The sequence below is a fragment of the Panulirus ornatus genome, chromosome 10 (genome assembly GCF_036320965.1).
Source record: "Panulirus ornatus isolate Po-2019 chromosome 10, ASM3632096v1, whole genome shotgun sequence".
NCBI classification, from domain to species: domain Eukaryota; kingdom Metazoa; phylum Arthropoda; class Malacostraca; order Decapoda; family Palinuridae; genus Panulirus; species Panulirus ornatus.
Genome location: NC_092233.1, coordinates 24,765,048 through 24,788,090, shown reverse-complemented (window position 1 = coordinate 24,788,090; position 23,043 = coordinate 24,765,048). Strand labels below are relative to the sequence as shown.

Genomic DNA, 23,043 nt, shown 5'->3' with positions numbered 1-23,043 from the left:
CATGATCTCAAGCCTTCTGCGCTTTAGCGTACCATAATGAAAATTCTTTCGTTACTTGTAGAAAAACTAGTGCCCCTCTCCAGTTTCGCACCCAGGTCTGCCACCAGAGCCGTGTCATCGGCAGACAGCAGCTGACTTACCTCCCAGCCTCCCACATCGCCAACAAACTACAAACACGCGTCTCTTACGTACGCTAAAAGTTGTTGATGGGCTCTCGTTTTGAGGTATAAGGCTCTGACATAATGTATAAGACTATGAATACTGATGGGAGACGACCATAGATATAGGCTATAGATTTTAAAAGTACCTATGTCTTACGGAGAATCGGCTACTTTACCCCACCAGAGGGCCGGACGGATTCGTTATATCGTCTGTTGTGTGAAAGCAGCGAGAGAGGGTGTAGAATAGAATGTGAAATTTAGGGTACAGAATATACATTGGTATGAGCGTATAAAGTTAATGAAACAGAAACCCCGTGGAAAAAAAAAGAAATACAGAACCAAGGTGCATGAAAATTTCATTAGTGATTCGTGCTGTTAATACGGGTATGAATATTTAATATTCTGCCGTGTAAAAGTTGTGCTGCTGTGTTGCAGTGTCTCTCCGGCGGCAGGGAATCAAGCGACCTCACCCATCACTGCTGCCGGAGGAGTGGTGGGCTGGAGACCCTGGTTCTGTAGAAGTGATTCCTAGCGAAGGTGGAGAACAGTCTGATTTGCATTTCATCTACGCTATGGATATAGAGATATAGTTAATTATAGATAGAGAAGCGATGAAGAGATATATCATCATCTATACGTGGAAATAGCATCCTACTGGCACGACAGGCATGGAAGGCTGTACAGTACTACATCTTAAATCCAAAGGTGTGATATACACAAACATCCGGGGACCAGGACTCATCAACACCTTCCCTGCTATCATCAGGAACACCATGGGATGGATGCACGGTAGAGAAGTTTAAAAGTACACTTGACAAGTCCTTACAAAGTGTACCAGACCAGCCTAGTTTTAGGGGCTTTGTGGGCCTAAAGGGTTGCGGCTTCTAACAGCTTGATCGATCAATGAACAGCTTAGGCCCAGCTCTCTCACTACTGATAATAATTTTTTGAGTCAGATGGCTGCTACTTGACTTCCACGATGTAAACATATTAGCCTAAGATAACCAGGGAGGGTTTTGATCAAAATGGTATCGTCCTGGTCGACCACTGAGCAATACTCTCCCAAATGCTGAAAGAAAGTAAAAAAAATCCTGGCGCTGCTGCAGCTTGGGGCGTAGTGGTTTTAAGCATTCGATCTCGTAAATAGTGAGGAGTTACTTGAACTGTGCCTTCCTGAAGTAATAATTTTCTGTCTATGAAATTATGAGCCTCGAGTCCACACATAACTCGGAACTCACATACGGCGTCGAATTTTCTATATGCCCAACATCCATCTACTTCGGTGAGAGAACTCCCTCAAGATACAGTTCACCGCCGCTCAGAACAAAAGACTAAAGAACACAGCAGTGATGTCTTGCGTGTCACTTCCCCCAAGAGCCACTCTCTCTCTCTCTCTCTCTCTCTCTCTCTCTCTCTCTCTCTCTCTCTCTCTCTCTCTCTCTCTCTCTCTCTCTCTCTCTCTCCTGTTGTCACACGCGAAAACCTCAACGAAACACCTTAAAGAAGAAAGAAGTGAAAAAAAAAACTTTCCCACTCATAAATTCCCATTAGATTCTTTCTACTCTTAGGTTCTTCTGGTTACAAGAGTGGACATTATCAAAAGCGTGCTTTTGAATATTGATTGCAATGATTACATTACCCATAATTCTCTTAAGAAAACACAAATATAAAAAAAAAAGCACAGAGAGTAGGACGATGCTAAAAAAAGTTGACCCATAAAACAAGTTTACAAATTACTCGCTACACATTCGTTACAGAAAGTGTGATTGCATGGTAAGGCACCAAGATTGCAGGACCCGTATATATATAATGTTAAACTTCTGATTGGGTTCTGATCGAAGTTCTGAGCAATGTGAAAAGTTTTGGTCAGGGGAAGATGAACCTATAAAAACCCGAGCAGGGACAGTACTCAGATGTGCATTTGGAAAATGGAATCGAGACGATTTCTTGGAAATGGACTTTTTTTTTTTATGATCGTCCTTTTTTATTTTGGTTTCAGTAGAGTGAGTACTTTTGCAGTGTGTTGGGTGTAAGCGTTGTGGTTGTTGTGTGGTAGGTGTTTTGTGGTGTGGATTGCAGTATGGTTAGTGGTATGTGGTGTGGTTGGTGATAAAGCATCGTGGTTGCAGTATGGTTGGTGGTAAGCATCGTGGTCGCAGTATGGTTGGTGGTAAGCATCGTGGTTGCAGTATGGTTGGTGATAAAGCATCGTGGTTGCAGTATGGTTGGTGGTAAGCATCGTGGTTGCAGTATGGTTGGTGATAAGCATCGTGGTTGCAGTATGGTTGGTGGTAAGCATCGTGGTTGCAGTATGGTTGGTGATAAAGCATCGTGGTTGCAGTATGGTTGGTGGTAAGCATCGTGGTTGCAGTATGGTTGGTGGTAAGCATCGTGGTCGCAGTATGGTTGGTGGTAAGCATCGTGGTTGCAGTATGGTTGGTGGTAAGCATCATGGTTGCAGTATGGTTGGTGGTAAGCATCATGGTTGCAGTATGGTTGGTGATAAAGCATCGTGGTTGCAGTATGGTTGGTGGTAAGCATCATGGTTGCAGTATGGTTGGTGGTAAGCATCATGGTTGCAGTATGGTTGGTGGTAAGCATCATGGTTGCAGTATGGTTGGTGGTAAGCATCGTGGTCGCAGTATGGTTGGTGGTAAGCATCATGGTTGCAGTATGGTTGGTGATAAAGCATCGTGGTTGCAGTATGGTTGGTGATAAAGCATCGTGGTTGCAGTATGGTTGGTGATAAAGCATCGTGGTTGCAGTATGGTTGGTGATAAAGCATCGTGGTTGCAGTATGGTTGGTGGTAAGCATCGTGGTTGCAGTATGGTTGGTGGTAAGCATCGTGGTTGCAGTATGGTTGGTGATAAAGCATCGTGGTTGCAGTATGGTTGGTGGTAAGCATCATGGTTGCAGTATGGTTGGTGATAAGCATCAGTGGTCGGCAGTACGGGTTGGGGGTAAGCATCTGGTGCAGTATGGGTTGGTGGTAGGCACTCGTGGATTGCAGTATGGTTGTGGTAAGCATCGTGGTTGCAGTATTGGTTGTGAGTAAGCATCAGTGGTCGCAGTATGGTTGGTGGTATGCCTCGTGGTCGCAGTATGGTTGTGTCAAGCATCTGGTTGCCTGTATGGTTGGTGGTAAGGCATCCAGTGGTCGCAGTATGGTTGGTGGTAAGCAACGTGGTTGCAGTGATGGTTGGTGGTAAGCATCGTGGATTGCAGTATGGTTGGTGGTAAGCATCGTGATCGCAGTATGGTTGGTGGTAAGCATCGTGGTGCAGTATGGTGGTGGTAAGCCTCAGTGGTCGCAGTATGGTTGGGGTAAGGCATCGTGGTTGCAGTATGGTTGGTGGTAAGCAATCGTGGTTGCAGTATGGTTGGTGGTAAGCAATCGTGGTTGCAGTATGGTTGGTGGATACAGCATCAGTGGTCGCAGTATGGTTTGGTGGTAAGCATCGTGGTTGCAGTATGGTTGGAGGTAAGCATCCGGGTGCAGGTATGGTTGTGGTAGCATCGTGGTTGCAGTATGGTTGGTGGTAAGCATCGTGGTTGCAGTATGGTTGGTGGTAAGCATCGTGGTTGCAGTATGGTTGGTGGTAAGCATCGTGGTTGCAGTATGGTTGGTGGTAAGCATCGTGGTTGCAGTATGGTTGGTGGTAAGCATCGTGGTTGCAGTATGGTTGGTGGTAAGCATCGTGGTAGCAGTATGGTTGGTGGTAAGCATCGTGGTTGCAGTATGGTTGGTGATAAGCATCGTGGTTGCAGTATGGTTGGTGGTAAGCATCGTGGTTGCAGTATGGTTGGTGGTAAGCATCGTGGTTGCAGTATGGTTGGTGGTAAGCATCGTGGTTGCAGTATGGTTGGTGGTAAGCATCGTGGTTGCAGTATGGTTGGTGGTAAGCATCGTGGTTGCAGTATGGTTGGTGGTAAGCATCGTGGTTGCAGTATGGTTGGTGATAAGCATCGTGGTTGCAGTATGGTTGGTGGTAAGCATCATGGTCGCAGTATGGTTGGTGGTAAGCATCATGGTCGCAGTATGGTTGGTGGTAAGCATCGTGGTTGCAGGATGGTTGGTGATAAGCATCGTGGTTGCAGTATGGTTGGTGGTAAGCATCATGGTTGCAGTATGGTTGGTGGTAAGCATCATGGTTGCAGTATGGTTGGTGGTAAGCATCATGGTTGCAGTATGGTTGGTGATAAGCATCGTGGTTGCAGTATGGTTGGTGGTAAGCATCGTGGTTGCAGTATGGTTGGTGGTAAGCATCGTGGTTGCAGTATGGTTGGTGGTAAGCATCGTGGTTGCAGTATGGTTGGTGATAAGCATCGTGGTTGCAGTATGGTTGGTGATAAGCATCGTGGTTGCAGTATGGTTGGTGATAAAGCATCGTGGTTGCAGTATGGTTGGTGGTAAGCATCGTGGTTGCAGTATGGTTGGTGGTAAGCATCGTGGTTGCAGTATGGTTGGTGGTAAGCATCGTGGTTGCAGTATGGTTGGTGGTAAGCATCGTGGTTGCAGTATGGTTGGTGGTAAGCATCGTGGTCTGCAGAATGGTTGGTGGTAAGCATCGTGGTTGCAGTATGGTTGGTGGTAAGCATCGTGGTTGCAGTATGGTTGGTGGAAAGCATCGTGGTTGCAGTATGGTTGGTGGTAAGCATCGTGGTTGCAGTATGGTTGGTGGTAAGCATCATGGTTGCAGTATGGTTGGTGGTAAGCATCGTGGTTGCAGTATGGTTGGTGGTAAGCATCGTGGTTGCAGTATGGTTGGTGGTAAGCATCGTGGTTGCAGTATGGTTGGTGGTAAGCATCGTGGTTGCAGTATGGTTGGTGGTAAGCATCATGGTTGCAGTATGGTTGGTGGTAAGCATCGTGGTTGCAGTATGGTTGGTGGTAAGCATCGTGGTCGCAGTATGGTTGGTGGTAAGCATCGTGGTCGCAGTATGGTTGGTGGTAAGCATCGTGGTTGCAGTATGGTTGGTGGTAAGCATCATGGTTGCAGTATGGTTGGTGGTAAGCATCGTGGTCGCAGTATGGTTGGTGGTAAGCATCATGGTTGCAGTATGGTTGGTGGTAAGCATCGTGGTCGCAGTATGGTTGGTGGTAAGCATCATGGTCGCAGTATGGTTGGTGGTAAGCATCATGGTTGCAGTGCATTTGATATGCATCAGACCAGATGTGTCTGTAAGCAACTTGCTGGTATGCATCACTGCAGCTGCCACAGCAGTAGTAGAATATATTTTGAGAGACGTAAAAGATCTTTGGATAAAACCAGTTGAGTCGACTCGAATTCCAAACTTAGGCTCAGTGTGTATGAAGGGAGTAATGAAAGAAATATGTAGTTAATTTTAGTTTCCATTATGGGAACTGTTTAACAACATGGTTGTAATAAGTACTGAGAGGAATACGTGATAGAAAAGAATGTAGGTAGATTTAAGGTGACGACAAGAACAGATTTTTTTTTTTTTTTTTGGTGGAAGAACGTTAGCCAGGCACACGCAGGCAATAGACACCTGGCTTCTGGAGTAGCTGTGTGGCAACTTGCAGCGAACAACTAAATGAACAGCCCTCTCCTTCCCGCATGAGGGGGGGGGGGACGCGCCTCCTCGAAAGCGTAGCAAATCAGTTTCGGGGCGGAGGAAATGGAGCACCAGGGTTGAAGACCCCCGCAGACTGCACCAAGGTATTCACCATGGTATGTTACGAGCGTGACCGCCAGGGGAGATCCTGGTATATCTTGAAATCACGAAAACACTTTGAGGGTCGTCGCTTTTCAGTCGTATCAGCCAGGAGGAGCACAGTTACCCCTTGAGGGCCATGATATGACCCTTACGTTATTGATGACCAGTTTCTTTGACCTGACCCTTGAGGGTTAGGTCAAAATGCCGTCCTCTTATGCCTGAGGGAGCGTCCCGTTCCTGCTTAAGAATTGGGTGGTCACACTCAAGGATCGAAATGTCGTGCTCATGGATCGTACCTGTCGTGCTCAGGGGCCGTACCGTCGTGCTCAGGGGCCGTACCGTCTTGCTCAGGGGCCGTACCGTCATGCTCAGGGATCGTCCCTTCGTGCTCAGGGGCCGTACCGTCGTGCTCAGGGGCCGTACCGTCGTGCTCAGGGACCGTACCATCGTGCTCAGGGGCCGTACCGTCGTGTTCAGGGATCGTACCGTCGTGTTCAGGGATCGTTCCGTCGTGCTTCATTAAGGATCGTTCCATCATGCTCAGGGCGTGTGTACCGTCGTGCTAAACTATCGTACCCAGTGCTTAAGGATCGTATCGTCGTGCTTAGGGATCGTATCGTCGTGCTTAGGGATCGTATCGTCTTGCTCTGGGATCGTACCGTCGTCCTCAAGGATCGTAACTTCGTGCTTAAGAGGTTTAATTTCCGTCAGAGAAGTGCTGTATATGTAGTTAATCACCAGAGTGCTTGGTTACAGGTCTTAGATCTCTGACTCTCTCCCTCCATCAGAGGCGTATCATCTTAAAAGGCTTGTTCATGACCCTGAGACAAGGGTCGACACACTGCCTGAGGCCAGCCTGGATTCAAGAAATGGCGGGAAAGTATCGGTGACTCTGGTAATCGTCAGTAAAAAAGCGTTGACGTCCATCAACCTGATAGAAAGCCAGCTGGCCATAATGTAGTGTCTTGTAATGGGACAGAGTTCAGTACAGTTTCCGACAGGAACCTTGTCTTGTAGAAGAGAAAGTTGACCTCGTTGTGAGTTCTCTCTCTCTCTCTCTCTCTCTCTCTCTCTCTCTCTCTCTCTCTCTCTCCTTCTCTCTCTCTCTCTCTCTCTCTCTCTCTCTCTCTCTCTCTCTCTCTCTCTCTCTCTCTCTTTCTCTCTCTCTCTCTCTCTCTTCTAGTGACAAAGTCCACAGCTGTGTTGGGATGACTTATAACGTTGACTGACCAAGTGAATCTTGGAAATGATTGTTGGACAAGCTGTAGTGCAACTTACTAGTGATGCTTCATAAACCCGATGTAATCTTGATAAGCTTTGAGATATACCCTTAGGGATGTGTATGACCTGTGCCCCTGAGACTAGCTAGACTGAAGACCCTCACACATCAGGTGAGGCAGAGTAAGACACACATGCCATTTTCCGTAGATGTCATGGCTCCTTGTCACAGTAGCCGGACCATGACCGTTTTCTCTGGTCTATCTAGTGCGCCTGTGACTGATTCTTGTTTTCTTTCCTTTCAGTTGGAGCCACACAAGAGTGTAGTGAGTGTAGGCAACAGCGGGGGTCAGCCCAGCCCGGGCGGCCGCTCACCCGCCCAACCCGACCCCAAGGAACAGCGAGACGACGTCAACGGCGTTCTCGAGAACTCGCCCATCTACGTCACCAGCGTCCCAAACCTCACCTCGGAAGCCCCGCGTGCCAGATCACGATCCAGGTCGTCGACGCCTAACCGGACGTCGCCCAGCCCGCGGCGCCAGCACTCTTCGCGCAGCGCCCGGGACACCCCGCCCTCGCCCCTAACGCCAAGCCCCCGGCGGGAGGCGCCCACGCTCAAGACCGTCGACAGTCCCAGCGCCGACCGCAGCTCGCGCCGCTCCAGCAAGAGGCGCAGCTCGGCCAGGCTGACCAACGGCCACCACGGGGTCGAGGCCGAGACCGAGGCTAACAAGAGCGGTGACGAGCTCGAACTAACCCACGATTTAAACGACACCCTCGACGATACAGAGGACCTGGACCAGGACGATACGCCGGAAGGTCAGTGCGACCGTACAGACAGTGAGGACAGACTTGACCTGGAGGGAGCGTGTCTGAGTGAAAGTGGTGACTCCCTGCCAGGTACACCCGAGAAGACCTACGGTATTACTCGCTCCGAGTCCAAGAGGTCGTCCCGCGGTAGCCGACGAGAGCGTGGGTCTCCTAGGGAGGTGCTGTTAGACCACGAGCCCCACCAGGAGGTGCGGGCCAAGACTCCACTCCACGCCGTCAGCAGCATTGAGAGTCGCGACAGCACAAGGTATGCAACGGTCACTTTAGACTGGTCTTTTCGAGTTCACCCCCCACCCCCCTCCTCCCCCCTCCTCCCCACCCTCCACCCACCCCACCACCACGTCTGCCGTGTGTGTCTGGCTCCCATGTCCCTCCGTAATCCCTTGGAAATTGTTGATGACCCAGGGAGAAAACGTTTGCACGCACCCATTAGAGGGAGAGCGTTCCTCCTGCTTCCCTTTTTGCCCAACCACCACCATGGTTACAGAGTCATGACTCTGAACCACACTTACAAAAACCATGTGGTAGAAGCCAGTAAAGAAACTGTTTACTTGTATGTGATACGTGTTTATTATGTAACCATACTCAACACACACGTGTACTACACACATACACACACGCATGCATAGATTATGTTCTCGTAATGCATTAACAGGATATAAATACTGAATGAGACAGCAAGTGCCATATACATAATGATCATGTATTTAGTCTTGGAAATTATTCAACACCTGAAGAAAATTTTAAAGATTTTTTTATGGCTTTAATTTCCCCAGCAGTTGATGGGTCTATAGCCCAACGAACTAACCAGGTTGGTTCGTTAGTCATCAACTACTAGGGACATTTAAGACCCTCAACGTCAAGGCAGTACGAACCACCGACCGTAAAGTCTTTCAACACCTTCTTCAGGTATTAAGGATAACTCGGAAGACGAACACACACTCCCACTATACATGTGGCCCTTCTCACCACACCAACCAAACAAACAACCAGGATGGAGACAGAAGACGCTGACCACAAACACCTGTGTCCGCATGTTTGTATAATAATGTCGTTAGTTACTGCGAGTGGATCCGTTTCTAACTTGCCCCGCAGTGTGAAGCTGATTACAAAGAAGGTTGTGCTACAGTACCCGGCTGCTGCACCCTTGAGCACAACTGTGTAATATGACACGTAGGTATGCATGGAGTATTAGGTAGAGGTGCTCACCTGGACCTGAAATTCACCTAAGTGGTACTTACACCCTTGTAGATTAGTTTAAGATTCAGTTCCTGTGATCAGTATCTCAACAACAAGACTGTTGCCTCGCCCTCCTCAACAGAGATCTACGAGAGCCTCATGCATGGTGAGAGGGTATGTGGTATTAGGATTAACCTCGACACCTGAAGATGTTACAGATTTTCCAATTGGGTGATGTGACTTGACGTTGATGGCTTTAATGACCCTGGTAGTTGATGAGGCCCAAAGCCCAAACATCCAGCCAGTCATCAAGACCCGCTCTTCATTTTCAAGACAGTCGCCCTTGCTCAAGCATCTGTCTCACTTTACATTATGTATTTATTGTTATCATCGTGTCTCTTCATGCCTTACTGGCTGGTGTTCTTTGCGTGTGTTTGGGATGGACGTTTTTTGTGTTCGATGACCTGTTGCTTCTGCTTTACGGCTGGATGATTCATTTGTTTATTGTGTGTGTTACTGCGTCTTCGCCTCCACCGTCCCTTGCTATGTAGTATCCCATTCCCCTCAACATTCTCTACTCCTTTCCCCCCTTCTACTTCGACGTTAACCCAGCTTACCCTGTCTTCACAATGTTCCCTCAGTCGTCTCTCAGTACCTCTCACACTCCTCCTTGCTGTCTTCCCGCTCTTCTCTCGGTTACAACTTTTCCTGAGGGGGTTCCAACACTTTCCCATATTCTCTTCCATGCCAACGTCATATTTCGTCCCCCATATTTACTGCTACCGCTTTCCCCTCCCACATTACCCAGTATCACTCTATACATTAACTTCCCTTTCCTCTCCTAAATTGTTTCCGATCGCCCTTTCTGATTGTCCCTTCCCTCTCCTCGTTCTATATAGTCCCCTTCCCACTGCCTGCAATACATCTGCCCCATGTGTCCTTCCCTTGGCCCAGCTATCAGTCAGATGATCAGATACGTTAGCACACCATCTCAAGAGGCAGCAGGATTGGAACTGCCCAGAGTTACGACTCCCTGTAAGAAGAATCTGGGAATTGCTAGGGTTTTTGACTCTAATCAGTGACTTACGAGGCGGGCGCGGTGGAAGTCATTTGGCATCGCGGACACAATGCCGGGGTTGTGGTTCCGTTGGAGGGAAATTAATCAGATTAATTTCCTCTCCAGGAGAGCTGTAAATCGACCCTTACTGGCAGTGCCTTTAAGGGATATTACTGCTGGAACTTGAGAGATTAATAGTAGAATTGTAATCGGGAATGGCAGACCTGGGGAGGCGAAGGATCCTATGTCAGTGTCATGCCAGCCTTCGAGACGAATGCATGGGGCCGCAGCCGCAGCCGCAGCGGATATCAGCTCTTCCTGTATTCCTCACTCACTCTGCAAGGGCCAAACTTGAAGTGAGAAAGTGAATGATTTTTAGATTGTCTTGAATTCCTCTTCTTTTAACGGTAGTGACGTCCGTTTGTCTTGAATTCCTCTCTTTTTTTAACGTTAATGACGTCCTTTGACGGTCTTATAATGACCTTGGCAGTCGATAGCCCTGAAACCGAAAGGCGGAAGAAAATTATGAATTATTATCCTGTTACTAAGTACTTCCGTTCCCATCATGTAAAGACATCTGTAAATGATTTGGAGAAAATGTGGTTACTGGGAAAGAGAACGTTGTGCCCTTATCCCAGCACATACTAACAGCCCTCCCCGCTTGGAGCGCCACTGTTTGTTTACTTTGCAGTAAATAAACATGGCGGCGTCCTTGTGGAATCGTTCTGTTGAGGAACAGCTAGAGTTACTGAGACGTTTGTGGTCAGAACGGGTTAAGCTTCCGGTAAGGGAGGCCAAAATATGTACAAATAGGCAGGAAAACGGATAGGTCTGAAAGAAATGCCTGTAATAAGTTTACACATGTTCAGATGGCACAGCAGCATACCTGACCTGTCATGTGTACAATAACAATTGCAATACATGTGTTTAAACTTACGTTTGTGTGTCTTAAGTCACATATTGGCTTTTCCTTCTTGGATCACGTACATATAGCTTCGGATTTCATTCGCACGTGCTTTTCTTAACCGCCCGAGCACGAAGGTAGGATTGAACACGCCTATACGATCCTCGGGTATGATTGTTTGATCCCAAACCGGATCCTTTAAGGGTCAGGTCAGAGGCCAAGCCATCATATCCAAGGGGCGTAACGTTATAATCAGGGGGCTGGGTCCAATGCTCTTAAGTGGAAATGGACTTTTAATCTTAAATGCTTTTTTTTTTTTCACTTTCCACACAAAAGTTTAAGTTCAGAATGAATTGCATTTGCATTGATAAAGAGGTTGCTTTTTGACTAATTCCACTGCCTTTGGAACTGTATGGTTTATGGTCTTGTTGGTAAGGGTCCGGCTGTATCTCAGACTAAATGTGTACTGCCCTTTGTGCTGCTTTGTTTTCTTGGGGCTTTCTTATCACCTTATCACCCAACGCCAGGTAAGCACATTGCCTGTCTGTAATCTCAACCCACAATATTCCTCCATGCAACACTGTCATGGTAATTGTTCTGAGTCGTGTATCCGTGTCTTTGATTCTGATTCCGAGGTTAAGTTTGCGTTCCTTAGGCAATGTGTTGCCCGCCATCATCGGCTAGGCTTGTGTATGTATCTTGGGCGTACGTCATCAAGGTGACAGCAGGACTTCGCTGTATCATTCATGTCAGTCTTTGATTAATACCGATTATTATTTATTTGATAATCTTATACATCATATGCTGTGATAAATGTATTTTCTTTTAGTTCAATTAGAAAGTGTTCAGAGGTTTTTCACATGCCAGATTAATGTGGTAAGGAATAAAATTACTGGGAAGGGCTGAAATCTCGTGAGGCTACAGCTCCCTAGAGAGCAGAGGGGAGAAATATGTCATTTGCACCTGGAAAATCCTAGAAGGTATGGTTTTCAACCTATGTTCGGAAGTAATATCCTACTTGGCGCTACAGTCCCATATGGAACACTTCGTAAAATTCTTCATCACCTTGCCATCTACCTACCATCAGCAAGGGCATAAGATGCTCAGCAGAAAAGTTTTAAGAGTACACAGTGCCCACAAAGTGTACCACACCAATCAGGCTTTGGGAGTTATTTAGGTCTGAAGGCTGTGGGTGTCTTCCAACAGCTTGGTCGACCAACGAACCTATTCAACATCCTGGGGTCAGCCCGATTCTGTGGGGTTGAAGACCCCCCCGATAACATCGCCAGATAGTGACCATTTTAAATGTATTTCAGTGAAAAAAGAAACAGGAAATGTCATTGTCCCTTGTATTAAGTTTGCGTCATACTGCTTGAGTAGATAATGAAGCGTTGTGAATACCTTTTGACGAACTTCATCATTGCTGGTGTTCGTGTTTGGCGAAATTAATTCTGTGGCTGCGTGATGTATGTATACACTGTGGTATCTTTACTGATGTTGATTGCTGCCGTTCGACTGTTTCAACATACTGACTGCTGGACTTGGGACTTTGGTACATATATTTGCTTACGTATTGCTTTTCTTATCGGAGTGATTTTATCAGTTTCATTCTTTTCCTGTTACTCTTTTTTTCACTAGATAGTTATGATAAGGGTGTTTTACCCGTACCATATCGGTCACCATGAATTACAAACACCAGACAGAGGGCAACATCACAGAGGCGCACACAGCGCCTCTACCGGCAGTTGGCCGTCACTACGACCTAGTTCGTTACTTCATCCACACATGATAACACGTCACCGTCAAAACACTTTTTTTGTACAGCAGCCACACAAGCACAGGTCGATGTATCAGTAGGAATCAGTACAACAGCAACTCATAATAGCGTTCCGTATGTATTCCATATGTTCTGTCATTTTATATTTTGTATTATTGGGGACCAAATCATGGTACAGCGTGAAAATTTCGGACTCAGAAGCAAAATTCTCTATTTACCTTCAGTTCAGTAGATGTTAAAGTTGCATGCCATGAACTTGAAGTGTAGGTAAACAGTGAATCCTACCATTGAGTCTGTAGCTTAACTTCAGTAAACTCTTTGAACGCAACACTACGACCAATGAGTAAGACGACCTGTCCTTTGACCTAACCCTTTAAAGACCAGGTAAGAGGTCACGTAATCATACCTAAGGGTCTTACCGTCGTGGCACGGGGTGGGATCGGGCGAGTGGCCAAGTTGCCTTTGCCAGTGGTGGGCACGTGGTGGGGTAGTGGCTAGTGTGGCGCCTCACTGAGGTACAGTTTCATGAGAGACATTTCTCTTGAAATCTCTGTATAGTTTATGTATTGAAAGAGAAAAGTGTTCACACATGTAGGAAAAGTTTAAAAGTAACAATAGATTGAACAAGTTCATGTTGGTACGGCGGCGGCGTTGGTCGACGACGGTGGTGTGTCTGCCTTGGCCAGGGGACACCGCACACGCACACTGCCACGCGCATACTATAAATAAAGCAATTCCCAGTTGATGCAGTGGTGATATGAGCCTCCCCAATCTCCGTGTCGCCCAGTGCCAGGCACATAACCACGGGACTGAGGGGGCGGGAGTGAAGGGTGACCAGTACAATGGAGGTAATCGAGACTCGTTATGCAGGCAGGAGAGGCGACTTGATATGGGCGAGAGCGACCCGGAACTGCCCAGCCCCTGTAATAACCACTTGGTATGAGCGTGTAGCAATGGTGATGATGCTGGTGATGGTAGGAGCTACGTCGAGTTTTAGGTCCTTGAGACATGCAGGCGTTGAACGCTGGTGTTCTTCATGATGAGTTCATGATGGGGGTTCTTGTGTATTTATTTTTTCGAATGACTGCGTCGCCTTTTTTATCGGCTTTTGCATGTACGAGGAGTTCCCACACCGCTGACCTACGGCCCTTCTAAGGTTGCTTTTGTGTACCCTACTGTGGGTGGGGTCGTAACAAATATCCGCAAGAAAAACTCTGTACAGGAGTCGGACCAGACCAGCGCATCAGCCCGTGCGTCGTCTCCATCCCCTCTGTGTTTATCTTATCGCCTTCGTTAACTTGTATATTTTCGTTAGGATTATGGCAAGTAACATCTATTTACACTTCATGGGACAAAAAGGGAATCCTCGTTCTTCTCCTTTCATCCTACGTGCCTGTCATTGGGGCATGTTCTTGCCAATGTCATGTATGCTAAAAAAAAGAAAAAAAAAAAAAAAGACAGGAGGAAGCGTGTGCTGAGCTTGTTACTGCTGGGCGGCGTCATCCTCACTCTCGCTTCCGTCTGGCTGACTCCTGGGTGTCAGGGTCCAAACCCAAACATGCAGTCGTCTGTCGTCTACACAAGAGGATTTATGTTAGGGAAGAGTGTGCTAGTGTGTGTGTATATATATATATATATATATATATATATATATATATATATATATATATATATATATATATATATATATATATTTATATAAAGCTGTATCATTGTGAGCACATACCCTGTTTGTGGAAGTAGCGGGGCCTTGGGCTGCATGTTCCTTTCGAAAAGTAATACTGGGAGTCTTTCAATGAAATTGTTCCTGGACCAATTATAAACAAGGTAGAATATTTATTTGCTCATAACCACTTGTTTCGTTATCTATTTCTCTTAATAATCGACAGATACTTATATCACGCGCATCCCTCTCATTTAGTTGTATGTATTTATACATTTGTGAAGCATTACCGTAATTACTGGTTTCGTGTGCTGGAGCGGGCGTGCGTCATGGAGGGTTGGGGGTAGAACTGGAGATGTCTGAAGTGTTGGCTCGTAAGTCTTCATTCGCGCGGGTTTGTAGCTCCTGCGGGTAATAGTCATCTGACACATCTGCTTGAGCGTCTCTCATAGGCTCACATCGGAAAGTTTGTAGTGTATCGCTGAGAGATGGAAGTTCAAGGAGATTATGGGAACCTGATTCTGGAAGACGTTACTAAATGATTACACCGTTCTTAGCCTAGCAGTGCGCTAGACACAGTATGACCGTGCTGGGTGTACTCTCTCTCTCTCTCTCTCTCTCTCTCTCTCTCTCTCTCTCTCTCTCTCTCTCTCTCTCTCTCTCTCTCTCTCTCGGCACTTAAGGTGTATGTCAGACGTGCCCTCAAGCTTGACCCGCATATGCTTCAATGTTACATCGTTCGACTTGTGTTAGCCAGTCCGTGACTAAGGAAGGCATGAAGTACTTGAGGTCTGCGTGGCTTGTGTGGGTACTGTGGTTGTCTTGTTGTCTCACGGTGGGTATGCTATCTCAGGCCTCCGTAACCCCTTTAGTTCATGCAGTATAGAGGCACTTTAGGTTAGATTTGCGTGTCACACTTGATGATGGCCTCTCATTTTTTAGTTATGCTATTTAGTATTTGTAGATGTTGACGTTTTAGATTGTTACATGCATTGAACAATTTTTTTTTTTTCACGGAAGCTTCAGTCACTGACAAAAAGTTCATATCAAGGGCGGACCTCCATTTGAAATAAAGGGGGTTAATGAGCGGGAGAAAGAAAAGAAAAATATTCTAAGAAATTTAGAGGAAGTGGAAATCCTGTCTTTTAAAAAGAGCCGAGTCATAGTTATTAGGAAAGACATAGGGGGGGGGGGGGGGGAGAGGTAAAGAGCTCCCAGCCTTTGAGGTGTAGGGAAGGAAACATATTAAAAGATTCCCCCTTGAGTTGTCAGTAGCCGTACGGTTATTATGTGACGCAGCAACATACTGAGTAATACCTGGTCTAGATAATGGTAGGGGCACACGAGCAGCCAGTTTTCAGAAGCGAAAGCCCAAATTTGTACCTGCAGAAGAGGAAAGTAAACCAATATTGCGGCTTAGGCAGATGGGTCAAGTTCTATGGTTAGTATGGAAGGGTAGATTAGTTAGACTGCTTGAGACTCAACTCTTTTGAATAAGTATTTAGAGGAAGAACCACTCGAGATATGAGGGCAGTAATCCATTGCAAGGCCAGATGAATCCTGTGTAAACATAGCAACCGTTCAAAAGAAGAGATTTTAGCAGGTAAACAGAGCTCACAGGTTCTTAGAGGCAGGTTTAGGTAATTGAGTAATGTGAGGTTTCCAAGATAGATGTTACGGTGATACCAAGTATGGTCATTGTGTTAAGTGGTGAAATTATAGAGCCATCAAAAGAGAAAGAAAAGTTGTGAGGGGTTTCTAGAGAGAAAGATAGTCAGAAATTGGGTTTTAGAAGTAATGAATTTAACCAGATTACGTTTATCCCGAAGGGGTAACCTGTCTGAGTTTATAAAAGTTGTGATGTGAGATGTCGATCAAGCAAGAGAGGATGGTGCATCTTTGAAAAAAGTGGAGGAATGCCGTGTTAATTCGTCAGCATACGAGTGCATTGGGTTATCTGTTGGATTAAAAATGGTAATCGTTGAAAAAATGAAGGAATAATGTACGAGACAAGACTGAATCTTGAGGGACACTTGTGAGAGAGAGGTTGATCCATTAACAGCTACGGAGATTAATCGGCCAGAGAGGAAGCTAGGTATGAGGAAGCAGGGTGTGGGAGGGAAAAGAGGGGATCTTGGAGATGGGATCCAGATGCCAATGCACTCTATCAAAAAAATTTTGATATATCAAAGGCAACTACCCAGGTTTTTTAAGAGGCGATAACCGGACATGAGTAAGATGGGAGAGGATAACAGCAGTGGATCTTTATTTACGTGAGCATTGTCGATGATCAGGGAGAGGACTGTTGGATTCAAGATGTGTGATGATGTGGGAGTTGAGGAAGGATTCAGTCTTTAGGAACGGTAGATGTCAAGGCAGCAGGACGATAGTTAAAGGGATTAGAACACTCGCCCTTCTTTGGGAGGGATAAGCCAATGCATATTTCCGTGCAAAAGTAAAGTTTTGTTTTTTAAACAGACTCGACAGACGAGCAGTCACAGGCCCTGTCTTTATACAGGGAAATGGATTCTATCTGGTTCATTAAGTGCTTTTCGGACCGTAGGGGCATAGAATTAGTAACGGGCATTTGTTAGGTGAAAGAGTACAAGTCATTCAAGGTAAAGTTAAAGGAGGAAAGAGAACCGAAGAGAATTACTTTGTTAACGGGAGAGACAGCTTTAGTTCCGTTAAAACAGGAAAGTGTAAGAAAGTTAGTGCGGTAGAAGTTGTTGGAGATGCCTTAAGCCGAAGACCAGATGACGTGAGCCGAAGATCAGAAAGACGTATCAGTGTATGAAGAGGAGAGGCCAACGCACCTCCTTTGGATAAAGGAACGCTTTGCCTCACTATGGATGACGTACTTGCGATGATTACGGGCAGTGATAACTGCTCTGTGTGTGTGTGTGTGTGTGTGTGTGTGTGTTGGATGAAGGAGGAGGTACAAGCCGTTATGTATATGTTGGGAACGTTATAGTTCACATAGTGACCGAGAGGAAAGGAAGGAGGGAGGGGGGGGGGGGGACGACTGCCGGATGGTGATGGTTACCGTGGCTCGCCACATTGTGTGTTGTCTGGCCTCTTGACTCCCTCCTATTGTCGCCCTGGCAGCCAACCGGTCCTCATCCTCCTCCTCACGTTCATCTTCCTCCTCCTCCTCCTCCTGCTCCTCAGTTGCTGTGTCTTTGTCATGCTGTAGATATTTTCTTCGAGCGCCGAAGACCGTGTGGTTTAGCCTAACCCCTTGAGGACAACGGCACGACGTTTCACCACAAGAGTACGACCCAAGAGCACAACCGTGACGTCTTGAGGACAGCGGTACGATCGTTGAGCGCCACATCACGACTCTCGAGGGTGTAAGACAATCATGATTGAAAATGTATGTAGGGTCGTGCTCAAGAGTCGTAGTGTCGTGCTGAAGGGTCGTACCGTCAATGTTCAAACGTCCAACTGTCATTCTTCTCCGTCGTCAAATGAATATATATATATATATATATATATATATATATATATATATATATATATATATATATCGTCCTAGTTAAGTCCGTTTTCGTTCTCTCCTTCATCGTCCTGGTCCTCATGCAGCCTCGCGTAGCCTCACCTCCCCACCCATGACTCTGCCACAAGCTCATCTTGACCGTACTGCCCCCCAAGGACCTCGGGAACCACTGCTGCGTTCCTGCTGATCGCCTGCAAACACATCATGCAACTGATGAGGTATCTGGATGCAACACCACCACCGCCATTGCTGCAGCAACGCCACCGACTTGCAGGGATGACTTGCCTCACTCTCTTCTTTTATTTCTTGTTCCTTTTCTTTTTATCGTATGTGCCATTTGAGTGGGTGACGATAAGGTTGGGTGAGTGTTGGTGTAGTGAGGCGCGGTCCATGTGTGTGTGTGTGTGTGTGTGTGTGTGTGTTTGTGATGAAGGTTGTTTTATATGCTTGCATGGCTCTAAGTTATCAGGCTGTATTTTTTGTCAACATATAGCATATTATGTACATTATATTCTGTACTTTTGTGATTCTTCATTTGTATACATCTAATACTGTTTCTTGATTTTTTTTCCTTGTATATATATCTCTGACTTCGTGTCTATAGTTAGATAAATACTCTTTCAGTATTTCAGTAGTAACACCTGTACTCTGTACAGTTCTGGATACACTGGCCATCAGCCACCGTGCCAGGCTTTTCGCCATTACTTTCGGGAGTCGACCCAGAACCAGACGACTTGATAAACATTCTCTCTCCTCTCAGCACATGAAGAAAAAGAACCCAGTTCCATTTGCGGAGTTTGAGTCACTCGATATCTTTTAACCACTGGGTATGTGCCGTGTGTCTGATGGCAGCGTGTGTGTGTGTGTGATCATTGGGACGGTAGGTGAAAAAAAGCATTGCTGTGGTCGGGCTCAGCAAACACTGGTGGAAATGGGTTTACAGTACAACGGCAGGTGGCATGGAAGTTTGGCCACGTCACAGAAGTTGATGTCTGTCAGGAGTCCATTGGCACCTGGTTATTGTGCTCTGCAGAGAAGAGATAGAAAGGAATGATTGAAGTTAAAGGATATAATATGAGGAGAGGATATGGGAACGGGAGAAGACAGGAGACCTGATGATCCATGACGAGGTTAGAGGATAATAATGCTCTCGTAGCCAGAGTAATGCTAGACATCAAGTGGCAAGTGTTAAGATGAGGTTAGCATGAGGAAGGGAAGGTAGAAGAGTACGACACTGGAGACACAGCAGGTTAGCGAGAGGGAGAGTGAGTGTAGGTCTCCTCTGTCGGGAAACTGACACGAGATATCAGGGTACGTTGGACGCCCTTTACATGGTGTGGGGACCTGTTCGTTCCTACCTGAGTTACTGTTCCCTGGTGGTCCTCCCTCTTTCTGCCCTTCCATCTGTCTCTCTCCACACACACACACACACACACACACACACACACACACACACACACACACACACAAAGTCATGTCATGTACACTTGGATGAGGCGTTACGCTGTGTCTACATAGAGGTATGTATTGTATAGTCATAAGCATTATGTGTACACTTCGTGTTGGTATGTGTTGTGGGTACCTGGCGTGCATATTAAACACACTGTGTGCGTCGAGTACATGTTTATCTTAATGGTGACTTTCATCTTGCATACACAAACAGGCGTGTGTTTATCATGGACACTTGTGCAGCAATCTTATATATACACAGACGAAGGCGTCGGGATTAATTTTCAGCTGCTGCCATTTATTGTGGACACGTAATTGTCTCAAGCAAAATTATACATCGCCTTCGTTGATATATATATATATATATATATATATATATATATATATATATATATATATATATATATATATATATATATATATATATGGGTTTTCAGAAAAGAAGAGTGAATGTTAGGGTGAAGAGGGTGGTGAGAGTAAGTGAGCTTGGGAAGGGGACTTGTGTGAGGAAGTACCAGGAGAGACTGAGTACAGAATGGAAAAAGGTGAGAACAATGGAAGTAAGGGGAGTGGGGGAGGAATGGGATGTATTTAGGGAATCAGTGATGGATTGCGCAAAAGATGCTTGTGGCATGAGAAGAGTGGGAGGTGGGTTGATTAGAAAGGGTAGTGAGTGGTGGGATGAAGAAGTAAGAGTATTAGTGAAAGAGAAGAGAGAGGCATTTGGACGATTTTTGCAGGGAAAAAATGAAATTGAGTGGGAGACGTATAAAAGAAAGAGACAGGAGGTCAAGAGAAAGGTGCAAGAGGTGAAAAAAAGGGCAAATGAGAGTTGGGGTGAGAGAGTATCATTAAATTTTAGGGAGAATAAAAAGATGTTCTGGAAGGAGGTAAATAAAGTGCGTAAGAAAAGGGAGCAAATGGGAACTTCAGTGAAGGGCGCAAATGGGGAGGTGATAACAAGTAGTGGTGATGTGAGAAGGAGATGGAGTGAGTATTTTGAAGGTTTGTTGAATGTGTTTGATGATAGAGTGGCAGATATAGGGTGTTTTGGTCGAGGTGGTGTGCAAAGTGCGAGGGTTAGGGAAAATGAGTTGGTAAACAGAGAAGAGGTAGTAAAAGCTTTGCGGAAGATGAAAGCCGGCAAGGCAGCAGGTTTGGATGGTATTGCAGTGGAATTTATTAAAAAAGGGGGTGACTGTATTGTTGACTAGTTGGTAAGGTTATTTAATGTATGTATGACTCATGGTGAGGTGCCTGAGGATTGGCGGAATGCGTGCATAGTGCCATTGTACAAAGGCAAAGGGGATAAGAGTGAGTGCTCAAATTACAGAGGTATAAGTTTGTTGAGTATTCCTGGCAAATTATATGGGAGGGTATTGATTGAGAGGGTGAAGGCATGTACAGAGCATCAGATTGGGGAAGAGCAGTGTGGTTTCAGAAGTGGTAGAGGATGTGTGGATCAGGTGTTTGCTTTGAAGAATGTATGTGAGAAATACTTAGAAAAGCAAATGGATTTGTATGTAGCATTTATGGATCTGGAGAAGGCATATGATAGAGTTGATAGAGATGCTCTGTGGAAGGTATTAAGAATATATGGTGTGGGAGGCAAGTTGTTAGAAGCAGTGAAAAGTTTTTATCGAGGATGTAAGGCATGTGTACGTGTAGGAAGAGAGGAAAGTGATTGGTTCTCAGTGAATGTAGGTTTGCGGCAGGGGTGTGTGATGTCTCCATGGTTGTTTAATTTGTTTATGGATGGGGTTGTTAGGGAGGTGAATGCAAGAGTTTTGGAAAGAGGGGCAAGTATGAAGTCTGTTGGGGATGAGAGAGCTTGGGAAGTGAGTCAGTTGTTGTTCGCTGATGATACAGCGCTGGTGGCTGACTCATGTGAGAAACTGCAGAAGCTGGTGACTGAGTTTGGTAAAGTGTGTGAAAGAAGAAAGTTAAGAGTAAATGTGAATAAGAGCAAGGTTATTAGGTACAGTAGGGTTGAGGGTCAATTCAATTGGGAGGTGAGTTTGAATGGAGAAAAACTGGAGGAAGTGAAGTGTTTTAGATATCCGGGAGTGGATCTGGCAGCGGATGGAACCATGGAAGCGGAAGTGGATTATAGGGTGGGGGAGGGGGCGAAAATTCTGGGAGCCTTGAAGAATGTGTGGAAGTCGAGAACATTATCTCGGAAAGCAAAAATGGGTATGTTTGAAGGAATAGTGGTTCCAACAATGTTGTATGGTTGCGAGGCGTGGACTATGGATAGAGTTGTGCGCAGGAGGATGGATGTGCTGGAAATGAGATGTTTGAGGACAATGTGTGGTGTGAGGTGGTTTGATCGAGTAAGTAACGTAAGGGTAAGAGAGATGTGTGGAAATAAAAAGAGCGTGGTTGAGAGAGCAGAAGAGGGTGTTTTGAAATGGTTTGGTCACATGGAGAGAATGAAAGAGGAAAGATTGACCAAGAGGATATATGTGTCGGAGGTGGAGGGAACGAGGAGAAGAGGGAGACCAAATTGGAGGTGGAAAGATGGAGTGAAAAAGATTTTGTGTGATCGGGGCCTGAACATGCAGGAGGGTGAAAGGAGGGCAAAGAATAGAGTGAATTGGAGCGATGTGGTATACCGGGGTTGACGTGCTGTCAGTGGATTGAATCAAGGCATGTGTATGGGGGTGGGTTGGGCCATTTCTTTCGTCTGTTTCCTTGCGCTACCTCGCAAACGCGGAAGACAGCGACAAAGCAAAAAAAGAAAAAAAAAAAAAAAATATATATATATATATATATATATATATATATATATATATATATATATATCAGGATGTTATCGGACTTCGCCTACTCGAGGTTACACTAAGAGTGGAAAATTACCTGTGGGAAGGAGTCTATATTTTTCCGCCGCTGCGGAAGTAACAACCTTTGGCTGCAGGAGTCTTTAGAAATATGTGCCAGAGAACACCAGAAATTGGTACTAGGGTAATGATAAGTAAAATTCGTAGATCAACGATGGTTTTCAAAATTGTTTCATGCGGTGTAGAGGCGCTCACATAATTCGGTGGGAAACATACTTCTTGTTTCTTATCATCATAGAGTTTCAAGGTTCATTATTCTCAAAGGACCAAAATCTGATGTGAGAACGTTTGAAGACACCTGCCGCCGGTGTGGGTGCGACTTTGTAATTTGTTAATCATTTTCTTCTCTAATTTTTGTCGTGTGTTTGTGGTAGTAGTGCTCACGATGCTGTTGTATACATGTGTATGTGTGTGGTGCACAGTTGATCATCATATTCCGGGGGAGTTAATTAGATGAGTTGGTCCTGGCGTTGCATTTACTATGAAGCCGTTCTGTTTTTTTTCCTTCTTTTTTTCTTTTTTTTTTTTTTTTTTTTACGTTAGACGCGTTGTCACGCACAAAAGTCCACACCAAGGCCGGGTCTTAATTGAAATATGAAGAGGTTTATGAGGGGGGGGGAGAAGAAACAAGAATAAGAACTTACAAATTTTGGAGGAAATGAAAAACTTGTCTTTAGAAACGTGCCAGGCCTTAGTTGTTGGCAGAGACATGAGAGGATAGAGAGTTCCAAAGCTTCGAGGTGTAGGGAAAGAAACAGTCATCAAAACGGCCCACTCCAGAGTTG

General features: G+C 45.7%; 1 protein-coding gene across 1 annotated transcript in view; it reads left to right on the top strand.

Annotated features, from left to right (window-relative positions):
* sdt (MAGUK p55 family member stardust) overlaps positions 1-23,043 on the top strand; it is a 963,188-nt gene that overhangs the window by 605,899 nt on the left and 334,246 nt on the right. The window contains 1 exon segment of the mRNA XM_071665600.1: positions 7,365-8,137. Within this exon segment, the coding sequence (XP_071521701.1) occupies positions 7,365-8,137 (773 nt within the window).